Consider the following 12,907-nt stretch of genomic DNA (forward strand, 5'->3'; position numbering starts at 1 on the left):
AGTGTTTGTTGAAATGTGTGGTATTAATAACTATTTAATTGTTTAAAAGGATAAAATCTAAACCCAAATGTTTTTACTTTTGACTGAGATAGTCTATGGTACAACATACTGGCATGTTTTAAGACAATACTAGGAATGTACTTTGCTTATATTTTGGTTGTTTGAAGTTATATTGCCATATTTTTGTCACAAGCAGCAAAGCAAGAACATTAAAATAGACAAAAGCCACTCTAGGCAGGAAACCAGTGCACCACTGGGAACTTGCAGTAAATATCTGGAAAAGGATAATGCTGTTTTTTTCCCCAGCCTTTTATTTTTATGAAAAATGGACAGCTAGAGCAATATTATTATTTGGGTGAATTCTAGACATTACAAAAATCCGTAACTCGTCTTTGCATGAACGAGGCCTGTATATTATCCTTGATCTGTAGGCACAACGTTTTTATAAATAATGAGATCTGAATAATTCTTACACTAGGTTTTTGTCCTACTTCTTCCGGCCAAGCTTTGGAGCTTTCTCAAGGCCTTGAATATATTTCCGAGGTAGCTGGTATTCTTCTGCAATATAACCAAGAGTTCATTTCAGGTAAGTATTTAGAGTTGAAGAGTTAACATTGTATCTTGCTATAGCCAGTCCTGGCCTGGTTCCAGTAGAGACTTACCTAGCAGCATCTTGGCCAGATGGTGGACTTGATTGCCTTGGATYTGGACCTGAACCTTGTCTTTTGTTCCTGGTGTTGGGGTGATTGTGGCACTGGCCTGTACTCTCTGTTGCAGGATGTTGGCAACACACTGGGGGTCTAGACCATAGAGCTCAAGGTTCTTGATAATTGTCACCTGCAGGTTTTAATAATTATTAYGAACGTCACTGCTGTATGTATCAGTAAATCATGTCCCACTCAACCCAGAAAAGCAAGCTGCCAAAGCCGCTTTCGGAATCCAGGCTTCTGCTCAAAACTTATCATTTTAATTCTGACTTTACCTTCTTATTTGATGATCTCTGTGCTATGGTTATGCTGATGGGCTCAATGTTTCCTTTCCTCACAACAGGTTCTTGTCCAAAAAATGTCACCTGGTGCAAGGGCTGCAGTCGTTCAAGGCACCTGARCAAAATACATCCAATTAGTCTATCCTGCACAGCAAGATAGATGTTACCTTCTTTCACTTCTCTCACAGGTTTTTGAGATTATGTGAAAGCCAAGATTCTAATGGTGTGTAAGAAGAATCTAGATCTTAAGAAGGCAATGCATGATGATCTCATGCAAGACTTGCATCCTAGATATTATTTTAAAGGAAGGGACTGATTTTTAAAAAAAGGCTAGTCCACTGACTTGGAAAAAAATCTAGCTTAGATCATTACTGGTAGAATTTTACAGCTTGATTCTTGTAGATGATAAGTATCTTTAACTGAGTTAAATATTGTTCAGGCAGACAAGAGAAGCAACTTCAGTTTAAAATTCAGCATAAACTATGCTACTGTCCTATGAACAAACTTATTTTCAGAAAGAAAGGAGGCTGCAGATGTTCAGAAGCATTCCGTGATCAAGAAACTCAAGGCAAGTAAAAATTTGAGCCATTCAGGCAGAGTTTTTCAGGATTTTTAAACAATAGTGTGTCAGATACTAGTACCTCTTGGAACTAAAAAGTGATTTTAGGCTAAAAAGGCAGAAGTCATGCTGCCACTTGCAATCAGGTTATGGTGAAAACAAAACTGGGGTCCCTGATGGCCTTTTTGCGAACCTCAGTTCCTTTGTGCTATACTATGAAAGAAGACAGATATATGTCAAGTTTAGAATCCCTTAGACAGAAAAAACCTTGAACATAAAAGTTATTGCTGCTGTCTAAAAGGGGGATGTTCAACTCTCTGTTGCAAAGGATGGATTTATAAATATGTACATACAAATTACATACAGAACCAGACACYTGTTTGTTCAATAGGTTTTCCCTAGTAAACATTTAGCAGGTAAACAATAAAAGGCAGTTAATACAATATGTTTGTTAAGTAGTAAAGAGTGACATAAAACTTCAGTATTTAGACTGAATACCAATAAAAGTGAAGGTATTTTTATTTTACAGATAGGAAGTTACAACTTAGGCAGCTCTAATAACATGGGACTTTGAGTTATAYGCTATTCATCCATGTAATATTAAAATAGTACATTGAAAAAGTCACCTGCTCAGGAGGTCATCCCATTTAAGGTTTGTGATTTCATCTTGTTCTGATTTATCTAACAGGCAGTCGCACAAAATGGCATTCACTTTTACAAAGCTAAAACAGAAAAACACAYGCATTAGGCACAAACAAATTCATGTTTTGCTCTACTATCAGCATCTCCTTTGGAAACAGGGTAGGAAAACTTTCACATTACTTACTTTTTGTTTGTTTCATCAACCAACTCATTAGTTTTCACGTAGTTAATGATGATGCTTCTCACGTCACTGCTTGACAGGATGCTGCCTTTTCTAGAAGAGAAGGAGAACTTTATTGCTACTTTAAGAAACAGATGTGCCAGACTCACTAAGTAGACAGAAGATAGCAACCACACAACTACATTCAGTACCAACAGCTCAATASTGAAATAAATCTGCTAAGAAGTAATTTCTTGTTCCACTTCAGCTGTTGTATGTGAGATGAAAGGGCCATAGCAGTAATTATACTGATTCTAAAACCCTTGGCTCCAAGAGCCTGGGAGGATGACCCTAACGGCACGAGATAAAGCCAGAGCACTGTGGATAACTTGTGTAGAAATGCTACTCAGTTGAAGAAAGGCTGCCAATAACCACTATTTAAATTACATCACAACAGTCAAGATCTGGGAACAATGAGGCAAATGAGTTCTTCAAATCACCAAAGTACCCTCTTTTCAGTTTGACTATTCAGTAAACTATATTGTGGGTGGGCAGAACCCACCTAATCCAATAGCAAATTTTGTATTTGCACTATCATCTMCTCAGCTGTGGGAGGAGTGATGTGAATACCTGTTGAATGCATTTGTCACAGCYTCTTCTCTTTCTTCACTTTGTGAAGCAATGAATATCTTCTTGATTGCTATTACCATTCCTGATAGCATCACAGGGCTATCCATGTGAAGACTAAGGGAAAGGCTGCCCAGCTTGCAAATGTGGCAGCAGCAGCATGGGTTTGTTAGCCTCTCTCTTCACCTAACCATGGTTTTATCTTACTTTTCAAATGCTCACCTGTGTCCAGATTCCTGAAAGAGTGGGAGCATTTTTGCTGATATCCCATAAAGTGGTATGATTTCAGGAGCATGGTACAAYTGTTCTCTATCTTCACTCTTGCTCTCTTGGGCAACAGAGGCTGAAGAAAATCCTTCAGGTACTAAAAATGCTTTAATGCTGAAACAGTAATTAGTTGGTGGAGTGAAAGGAATGAAACTTATCACTTCCGTTTCATGAGAAAYTAAAACCTAGTAGAACCACACAAAAAAAAAAGCTTTCTGGCCTGTTGTACAGTATGTTAGTTCATYGCCATGGAGCCTGTTTCAGGGGATGAAAGAAGCTGGTTGAGGCTTCTAACCTCTCATGGATTATAGCAGGACACCATATCTTAGAATTAGCAGCAATGACCATGATCCACTGTGCACAAACTTAACCCTGGATCTTTGCAAATCCCGTGGCTTTGCAAAAGACATGGYTTTTATGCATTTGCTGAAACCTCTTTTGGGATGTTTCCAAGTATTTATATTGTGTATTTGAAAGAACAGTATTTTGAAGCACTAGCTGCAGTTATTAAACCTGTTTTTGTACATACGTCAAGATGCAYGAAAATAAGCAATGACTCATCCCCTTAATTCAGGTAATGGTAAATGTTTTTTCCTATTACTCTGAGTAAACCCCTGTATGTTGGGGAAAAAATAACTCTCCCCCTACTGTGAACTTATTTGACTTTCTTAATTAGAGATGACTGCCATAAACCAAAGAGTGCAATCCCATTCCTTAGAAATTCTARGATTTAATTAAAAAACCCAGAACTGAACTCTCCATAAATGAACAGACATTTAAAAGATGAAGTGATTCTTTACGGGTCACTAAAAAAGGGCATTTTGAAGAAAGGAACAAGACCCTTATCAGTTCAGGTGCCAGAGTCTAGTTTCATTGGCCAGAGCTGCAGATTCTGTGCTTGCAGGTAAGAAACCTGGCAAACTGAGTTTGAGTATGCCTGTCTCATAATGGTAAGGCCAAGTACAATGAGAGAAAAGTTAATGCAAAAAATCAAAGTAGTTCTGCTTCTTTCTAAATACAGAAGAGAAATGCTTATATCTACTGAAATATTCTCCAGTCCATTAATCGTCAAGGAGATGTTATATAACAGAAAACTTCAGGCCCGCTGGGAAATTACAAGACAGAGCTAATGTGCTGATATTCAAAAGAAGCAAGTAGGATGTTCYAGATACAAGGCAATTATCAATCCTTGGCAAGATAATGGAAACACTGATATAGAATGCTGGTAATAGATAAATGAAAGAGTAAGTATTCGTGCAAATCAATTTGTATCATTGAAAAGAGAAATTATACTTTTCTCAGATTATAACTTTGGCTACTGATTTTGCAAAGCAGTTGATTTGATCCTATATGACATTCTGAGGCTGTAGTTTCACATGCATTTATTCAGTAGCCATGCCATCTTTTTATTTATTTTTTTAGACAGGTAAGTTAACTCCAAAACTGAACAAAGAGTTGTCCCATAAAATAATATATCATAAAATAATCATGTAATTTCAATCATATTATGACCTATTACAGCTATTCAGAAAGGGAATTCAAGCAGAGTATAGGTAATAGAGCTAGAAATAGCTGATTCTTCTCCCTCCTTTTAAAGACCACCAACTCTTTTAAAGATTACAATATTCTACTCACTCTGGATGTTTCCAGTCCACTTCCACAATGCTCTCCACACCTTTGTTCAGCTCCTTCACTTGCAAGATCTTCTGATGCTGCATACTTTGCAGGAATTTGGAGAACTGAATGAAGGAACAATCAGAAATGTGGAGAGAGATAGGCATATTAAATTCCTCTTCTCCTGTTTTTACAGGCCCAGATTGACTTACTAAGTGAGAAAAAATAAATAAAAATAAAAAACCCATCCAGGCCACTCTCTGCTTTGGTAAACACAGCAATTGCTAAAGAGTAGTTAGTGCTTCAAACAGATAAGGCGAGGGTGCTTTTTTTGGATCAATGCTTATGCTCTCAGGACAATTACTTCTCCCCCTTGATCCCAAATGAGCAGAGACTTAAGAAAAAAACTTGGCTTTAAGAATAGCTTCTAGGGTTTTGTATGCCTTTTAACTAATGCTTGAACAATTCAAGTTTAACTTCAAGCTTTTYTTCTTCTTACATTTCTTATTTAAATTAACGCAAGAAATAGAGAAAAATCTCACCTTCTTATAGCTTGATTTCTTTATGTCCAGCTGTTGTCCAGCAGGGCTAAAGATAGATTTTTTTAAAAAAAAGTTATTTAGTTATTAGTCACGGAATCATAGAATCAATAAGGTTGGAAGGGACCTCTGGAGATCATCTAGTCCAGCAGAGTCACCTAGAGCATGTTAATCACCCTGTATTTCTTCTTATGTCTTGTTACTTATGCTAAAACTTTCTTAACAGCAGAAACATGAATCACACAGGAAGAATTAATTCAAACAAGCTAATAGGTAGACGATGATGAATGAAACTAGTGCTGATGTTTCTGTGGGTAGGCAAACAGYCATTCAAGTGAATAGGAAATCTTCAAATTCAGTAACTCAGATTAGCTAACAAGTGCATATCCTGGTCTGGACAGCACTTATATCAAATACTTTAAGTGACAGTGAGCAAAACCTTAAGATATCTAAAGACAAGAACTGAATTCTACTTTTGAGTCAGAAACTTGATCCCAAATATCACATGCTATCTCCACAGTTTTAAGGACAAAAACCCACCACACAAAGATGATAATCTCACCACATACCAGCATGAGAACATATGGCTACGCAGAAATGTGCTGGTCAGCAGAGGGAGATCTGACTTCTTTACTTTGTATTTTAAAGCATGAAAAAAGCACTGATTAAATAACTCATCCATTTGCTCTGCAGGAATAAAAAAAAATATAGGTATGCAGTAAGTATTCGGTCTTTCCATACGGACACGGAAGTGTTCTCAATAACCAGAAACTTCAGGTTACTTTCAAAGCTTTCATCTTTGATTTCCACCTTTTACTAAATTGTCAAACATCCCTTTAAGCTCTGCATCCAAGGTTTACTGAGCAAGATCAGGAGACAAAAATTCTATGTTCTCAACCCAATTTTGATGCCTTCCACATTTGGACCAGCCTTACTCCCAGACTACTTGCATATAAAATAACAGTGATAATACTGCAAGAAGGTTAACACTCTGGACCACAAGAATACCACTAAGATAAAAATGTCTTCCAGAGATTAAACTGAAGCAGAAGCGAGCCTGTCTAAATCCATATAAATACAGTCTTCCAGTACTACAGCTAAATCTTGATGTGTTGTAGTACTTACCACTTAGCTCTATGTATTGTTTTACAAAGACTACAGTTAGCTGGTTAGCTCTATCCTTGCTCTTACAGTGAGCTGTCTGAAATACACAGTAATCTGGATCACGGGCACTGGCTTCAGCAAACAGAAGAGGTGTAATCTGGTTTGGTTGGTACGGAAAAATACCTTGTGGTGTCCTGCTGTCCTCAGTTTCCTGCTGAACCTCTATATTGTCATCTTCAGCTGTTTCTGCAGCTCTGTTCTCACTGAGCTCCTCTTTTCCCATCAGCCTTGCATAACTGTCTTGCTCCTTCAGGCTCAAATCACCGATATCCACATGCTGCAATGGGTCAGCAGTGCAGCTGATGAAAGGCTCTTGCTCCTCCATCTCTTCCTCTTCAGCACTGTCCTTTTCAGCAGGATCTGTTACCAAGGSAGCTAAGGTAGGAGGATAAGATTTGTCACCAAATTCCCTAAAAAAGGAAGAAAAAGCATAAAATAGCTTTCTGTTTACTGCTTTTAAACCCATGAGAAAATGAATAAATGCCCTCTGATAAAAAACATGGGCAGATGCATGGATCTTCTGCATTCTCAAAACCATAAAACTTATTTTATTTCACCTTCCTCCAAAAGCTGTATGTTCCCCAATGAATCTAAGCTAAAACTGAGCAAACTAGTTAACCAAAGAAATGAGTTGTTCTGCATTTGAGTTTGACTGGCATGCCCTTTTCTAAGCAAAAATAATTCAGAGTGCAGTTTTAATAGAACAGGCAGATATTCTGAAATCAGTAACAASGATGTGCTAGCTTCATTTCTGTAAAGATTATCTTCAAGTCAAAGACCTGAATCAAGTGAATGCTTTTTTTAATATTTTTTATATAGATAGATGGAAAAAAGCTCAGGACAGGCCCCTATTTCTACTAAAAAAAAAAAAAGTGGTCATTGAAAACATATAGCACAGCTGAAACCTTAACAGAGGTCCTATCCAAACTGTACCCAAATAATTCAGTATATTGAACATGTTAATGACACATAAAGCCTACTGGGATGCACATTTTGTTCTCAGTAAATATTTAAGACTTGTTAAAAATTTTACTGAACAKCTGGACATATACTCACCAGAGATGATCCATGTAAGTATGCAACACAGCAAACCCCTTCCCTTTCATTCCAGCAGCAAGCATCTCTGCAGTGGACATAGTGGCAATTCCAACTGCTACTGGAGCTCTGGAGAAAGAAGAGAGCATCATAGCAGGACACTACAAACGCACTGTGCTTCCTGGAAAAACAATGACTGTGCCACTCTGATATGCTGGCTTTCTTTTGCAACTTGTTTTTTCAAAGCATCCAGGCATTTTCTGGTTTTGTCCCATTTTTCTGGTATGTAAGGTCTTCGAAAGAATCCCCAGGATACATACGGCTCTGATACTGAAGTGAAAGTTGTRCAGTGACACATTCTTAACAAAGTACAAGGACTACATGCACTACTATGCTCATATGCTACATAAGAGACAAACTAAGTATGGGAAAAGACAAATTAGTCTTTGAAATTGGAAGATGCAAGGTTTATTATTCTATATTTGGAAAAAAAAACAAAAAACAAACTAAAAAATGCCCTGCCGTTCTACACACTTCAATGGAAAAATGAGTCAACTTCCAAAAGATAACTGCATAGAATGGAATTTTTTGTTAACAGGTTGTGTCAAAAGAAATTCACTACTTATGCCCCAACAGTTCCAAAAGAACCAATATGTAAAGCTTTCCAGCCAAACTGAAACCTATTCTTATTCAGCAGCTTAACTGGATTCTTTTCTTTTTCTGCAGAATTTTCCACCCTGTTCAGCTCTACAGTGCATTAAATACAAGGGAATAGGCTTGCCTTTATTTCCTCAAAATCCTGAGTCTTCTTTTAAAAAGCAGCTTTCCTTTCATTATAAGCTTCTGAGAAAAGAAAGGAATAGGAAGTCCTCTGTACCTGTTTCCCAAGAGGGTGACAGCACAGAGTGTGCCCCGCTCTACTTGAGGAAAGCCAGAAGATGGCACTACAACTCCTGGCAGCATCAGATCTGAAGAAAAGAACAGAAGTGCACTCATCTCTCTTTAATAAGCATTTGTAAAACAACTATGAATGAAAGAATCTGCCACCACCTCCTCCATCTCCATCCCTCCTATTACTCAGCAAAAACACAAGCCTTTTACTAGGTGAGTATATGCCAGGTAAAACATGATTCTCTGTTCCTGCCAGTGAGGTAAGAGTTCTTGCTACTGACCTGTGGAGTAAGGAGTCTGATTCAGGAGGGTGTTGAGGTCCCCCAAAATATCAGAAAAGCTAAGCATGCTCAGCCCTTGCCCTGTCAGGCCCAAAGGCACAAGGAAATTGCCTTAATCATCTCCTTGTTAATCTGGACAGAAACAGTACAACTCATTGCATGCTTCCTTATGGGAGGAAGGATGAGTATCTGGGATGAATAGATGGCCGCATGAGGAAAGGACAGTTTTTTATGCCTAATGTAGAGCACCACAATATCACCAAGTTATGTTAAGAACATCTGACCTCCCTCATAGCAGTTATAATTGTCTACAGCTTGCAGTCTCATGAACTGATCTGTGTTCTGTGGTTCAGTTTTGAGGGCATCTCACTTTTTTCTCATCATGGATTTTAATGTGTATGCTGAAGCAGCCAACAATATTTTTCCCTTCCATTTGCTACAACAACTACTTTCAGCAAATCTAGAGGGAAGTCTGCAACTGTAACTAGGGCACCCCATCTCTAATGATGGAAACCACATAAAGACCTCAACATGTCAGGGTAAGTATGTAAATAACCACGGTAGGCAGTAGGTACTTGAATTAACAGAACAGATAGTTGAGAGCAGCACTGCCTTGCTTTTCCTCTTTTTAAGGTAGTGCTCTCCTAAGTCTATTCCCTTTCTTTATGCCTGCCATCCTGGAAAGTCTCATGTCTTTCCTTGTATTTCTGCAAGGCAGCTCTGCTGTTCCTCTCTGCCTTTGTTGGCCATTGTCTCAGCAGCCAGCTTCTTATCTTTGCATCTTACCCAGAAGTAGCTTGGTTGCCACGGGAGATGAATGACCTGCAGCCCTCTTTCATCAATGTCCTTCTCCCATTAGTAAAATTTTTTTTCCCAGAAAATAGGTCAGTACAAGTCAGCAACAAGGCTTGCTCAGATGTCTATCACAGCTACACATTCATGCACTTTATTTCGCCAAAAGCAAACAAAGTGAACAGAAGGACTTGAGTACTTCTACTTTAGGTATCGTGTAATGGAAAAAAAAAAAAAAAGAAAGACATCTCTTTCTACACATACACTTCCATTTACGGACTAAGGCCACAATGGCTGGAATTTAATCTGCTTCTGGTTGAGCAGGTCTGCAATTTCAGTTTATAAAAGCCTGACTATCATGAGTCTGAACTGCATCCAAAGCAGACTCCAGAAAACAGACTTTCCTATTAGTGTTGATCCATAACTAGACTGTAGAGCCAGTAAAACAGGAATTCAAATCCAACCTCACCTGCACAATCTATAATTTACTTGGTAGTGATTAAGACTGTAGGTTCCAGTGTAAAGTCACTTRTTATCCATATGATAAACCAGCTCATCTCTGAATTGACAGGGAAGCAGGGTAGCAGTAGATGAATTCAACTGCCCAAGGTAAGTTATAATAAACACAGATCAATGACACAGATAGTTCACTGTCCCAGTTCAGAGTCGCTAAGCAACTTCACACCCTGGGAAGATATTTCCAAATCTGAGTTGCTCAGATAGAACAAAGGAATGCATTTAAAAAGCTTAACCTACTTGGCTTCGTTCACAAACTTACCTACTGCTAATTTATATTCTTTTTGGGAGAGCAACAAGAATCACTTTGTGAATAATGAGCCTTTTTTTTTTCTTTTTGTTATCTATTTCTCTGGGAGAGAGAACATCATAAAAGCCATGCTGTGAAATCTGTGAAATATAAATTTCCAAAGGCAATTGCTTTTTTACAATGCAACATAACAAAGTTTTAGTCCTCCTACCTGCTCCTCCTGCTAGTTTCTGTAGCACTGGGGGCCATGTTGAAAAAGCAGGAAGAAGATCTGGATAGGCCCACAGAGTATACACTGTCCCAAAACAGAAGCAAATTTAAAGATGCATCAAAAAAAATGCCAATAGATTCAAGCTTCTGTGGATTACTGAAAAGGATATATTAGAGAAATTTTTTGCATTTTCCTTAAATCAAGGACACTTTAAGCTATACTGCTAAGGGAAGAATTGCTGGGTGAGGAAGGGGGGGAAACATAAACACAGAGCATCAGAACAATTCATTGCCTAATTCCAAAGATGTCTGTAAGCGAACATCGTGCTTCTATGAATTACAGCTTGCAGTTACAGGACAAAAATGGAAAAGGGGCTAGGATGCCAYTAGCCTATGACTTACAGGACTTGTTTCCCACTTTCTGTGCTACAGCAGACTTTCTTGAAACCTGTCACCTCTCAGCATCTCAATTTCCTTCTACCATAAAGAATCCAGAAAAGCTGCTGGATTTACATGGATGTTGAGAGAATAAATACATTAAAGACAAGGAGCTATAGGGATGGGAGACATATAAGTACTTAAGACACATGCAAAATTCTGGAGGATGGGTTGGTATCCAATAGGTAAAGAGGGAGGGAGAATTACTTTAGCCCACTTCCCATACCTGTTGGATACAGAGCTTTTTCAATTTCAAACAGAATTGGGTTCTTGTTGATTGTAAAAACAGTAACAGCCTCCCCTTTGTGAGTGTATATTTTGATGACATTAAGCTCTTCTTTGTTTGGAATAAACTCAGTCAACTGTTCAGCACTAAGGTTAGGAAAAGCTGCTGCGACATCGGTTCGTAGTTTTCTCCTGCAAAGACAAATCACAGATGTATTTCAAAGCTCTGTAGGCCACCTCTTAAAATAATCACCAGTTACTATTTTKATGGTTATTCATGAGATTGCCACTTTTTTCCATAGAAGCTAACTTGAAGCAATTTTGTCTGGCTTCACACGTGAAATGGTTACATACTGGGAGAATACAGGGGGGAAGACAAATACGCTTGCTCTGTTAGTCTTCCTCAAGCGTCTGCTCGTCGCAGCTGTGGCTGTCTGCTTGTTTTGCACTGTTACTTCATTACTGCTCAGAAAACCTGAGCACAAACAGGGCAGGATCAGATCTAGCCAAGTCTGGCCTGCTACTAACAGACAGCTGCGGCTCCAGCACGGAGAGACGGTTTCAGGCAGCTGGGTTTTCCTCTCCCCCGTCCCCTTTGGATGGTTTTAAGAGATGCTTAGATGCAGGGAGTTTCGTGTGGTCGTTCACAGAAGTGCCAAGTGGATATAAACCATTAGCAGGTCACACTAGCATCGTTATACCCCTATGTTTACACCGTATGAGCCAGAACACAAAGTAAAGAAAAAGGGTAAACTCGGCCTTGATGTAAGAAGTTGCTCAGAAGCTAGTTCAGTTATGGCTGCACCTCCAAGCAAAAAATAATAAAAAAAATGCCTTTAATATTCAGACTAGTAACTCATATGGTTTAATCACAAATAAAAGGCAGAMGCAGCCTCGCTCCAAGGCTCTACCCCAGCGTCCTTCCCCCGGTGCGCGTCTCCACGTCCCGCGGGGCGAGCCGAGGGGTGTGCAGCCAGGCCGCTGGCGATCGGTGCACCGAGCCGGACGGAATTTCAACGATCTCGGCCGAAAACGACCCCGCCGAGGTTCGCACCAGCCCTGACAGGCTTCGGAGGCAGGAAGGGCCCGGCGCAGAGCGGGGAAGCCGCGGTGGGGGCCGCTCCGCGCCCTTCCCTCAGGGAGCGCGGCCCAGCGGCGCCTGCGGGCTTCTCCCGCCGCCGCCGCCGCTGCCGCCGCCGCCCTTCCCCGCGCCCGGCACTCACCGGTCGGACCCCTTGATGGCGGTGCTGGCCCTCACCCTGAACGCCTTGGCGAACATGGTGGCGCCCGGCCGCGGGAGCCGCCGCTCAGGCCGCGGGAGGCGCCATGACGCGGTCCCGCGGCACAAAGCGTCCGGCTGGAAACCGCCGCCGCCGCGCCCGGCCCGGCCCGGCTCGGAACCGCTCGGGCAGCGAGCGGCCTGGGGGGCGCTCGGGGCCGGGGGGTGGGGAGCGGGGGAGGCGCCGCGGCGCTCACTGCGGTTGTCGGTCCCTCACGGCAGCTTGGTGCTTCTAACACCGCGCGTCGCGGGACACGGCGACACCTCCAACGCGAGGAAAGACACGAGCGCTTGGCGGGACGGGGGAAACAGGTAACAAAACCCGCAGAGGGTTTTCGATAGGGGTTTAAACACAYATTGTTTTTACGACCAGGTTTCCTGTCAGTTTAGGCGCGCCCCGGTGCCCCCCTGCCCCGGGCGCTGCGGACAG

The 12,907-nt window shown here is 40.7% G+C and overlaps 1 protein-coding gene across 2 annotated transcripts in view; it reads right to left on the bottom strand.

Moving 5' to 3' along the window:
- Positions 1-12,874, bottom strand: part of EIF2D (eukaryotic translation initiation factor 2D) — a 19,648-nt gene extending 6,774 nt beyond the window's left edge. Inside the window, exons 1-15 of one of the 2 annotated variants that reach the window (XM_085300393.1) lie at positions 12,422-12,874; positions 11,200-11,390; positions 10,537-10,620; positions 8,473-8,563; positions 7,617-7,724; positions 6,684-6,970; positions 5,966-6,083; positions 5,400-5,445; positions 4,879-4,982; positions 3,199-3,357; positions 2,374-2,463; positions 2,174-2,269; positions 983-1,103; positions 663-837; positions 474-558 (exon numbers count right to left, since the gene is read on the bottom strand). In XM_085300393.1, coding sequence (XP_085156519.1) covers positions 488-558; positions 663-837; positions 983-1,103; positions 2,174-2,269; positions 2,374-2,463; positions 3,199-3,357; positions 4,879-4,982; positions 5,400-5,445; positions 5,966-6,083; positions 6,684-6,970; positions 7,617-7,724; positions 8,473-8,563; positions 10,537-10,620; positions 11,200-11,390; positions 12,422-12,477 — 1,797 coding nt within the window. In that variant the 5' untranslated portion in view covers positions 12,478-12,874 and the 3' untranslated portion in view covers positions 474-487. Of the gene's footprint in view, positions 1-290; positions 559-662; positions 838-982; positions 1,104-2,173; positions 2,270-2,373; positions 2,464-3,198; positions 3,358-4,878; positions 4,983-5,399; positions 5,446-5,965; positions 6,084-6,683; positions 6,971-7,616; positions 7,725-8,472; positions 8,564-10,536; positions 10,621-11,199; positions 11,391-12,421 lie in introns of those variants that run through there. The other variant, XM_085300392.1, reaches the window with a different exon arrangement.
- Between the last annotated feature and the right edge of the window lie 33 nt (positions 12,875-12,907).

Source organism: Rhea americana, unplaced genomic scaffold (genome assembly GCF_003343005.1).
Source record: "Rhea americana isolate MKP2758 unplaced genomic scaffold, rheAme1 scaffold_163, whole genome shotgun sequence".
Classification (NCBI taxonomy): Eukaryota; Metazoa; Chordata; class Aves; order Rheiformes; family Rheidae; genus Rhea; species Rhea americana.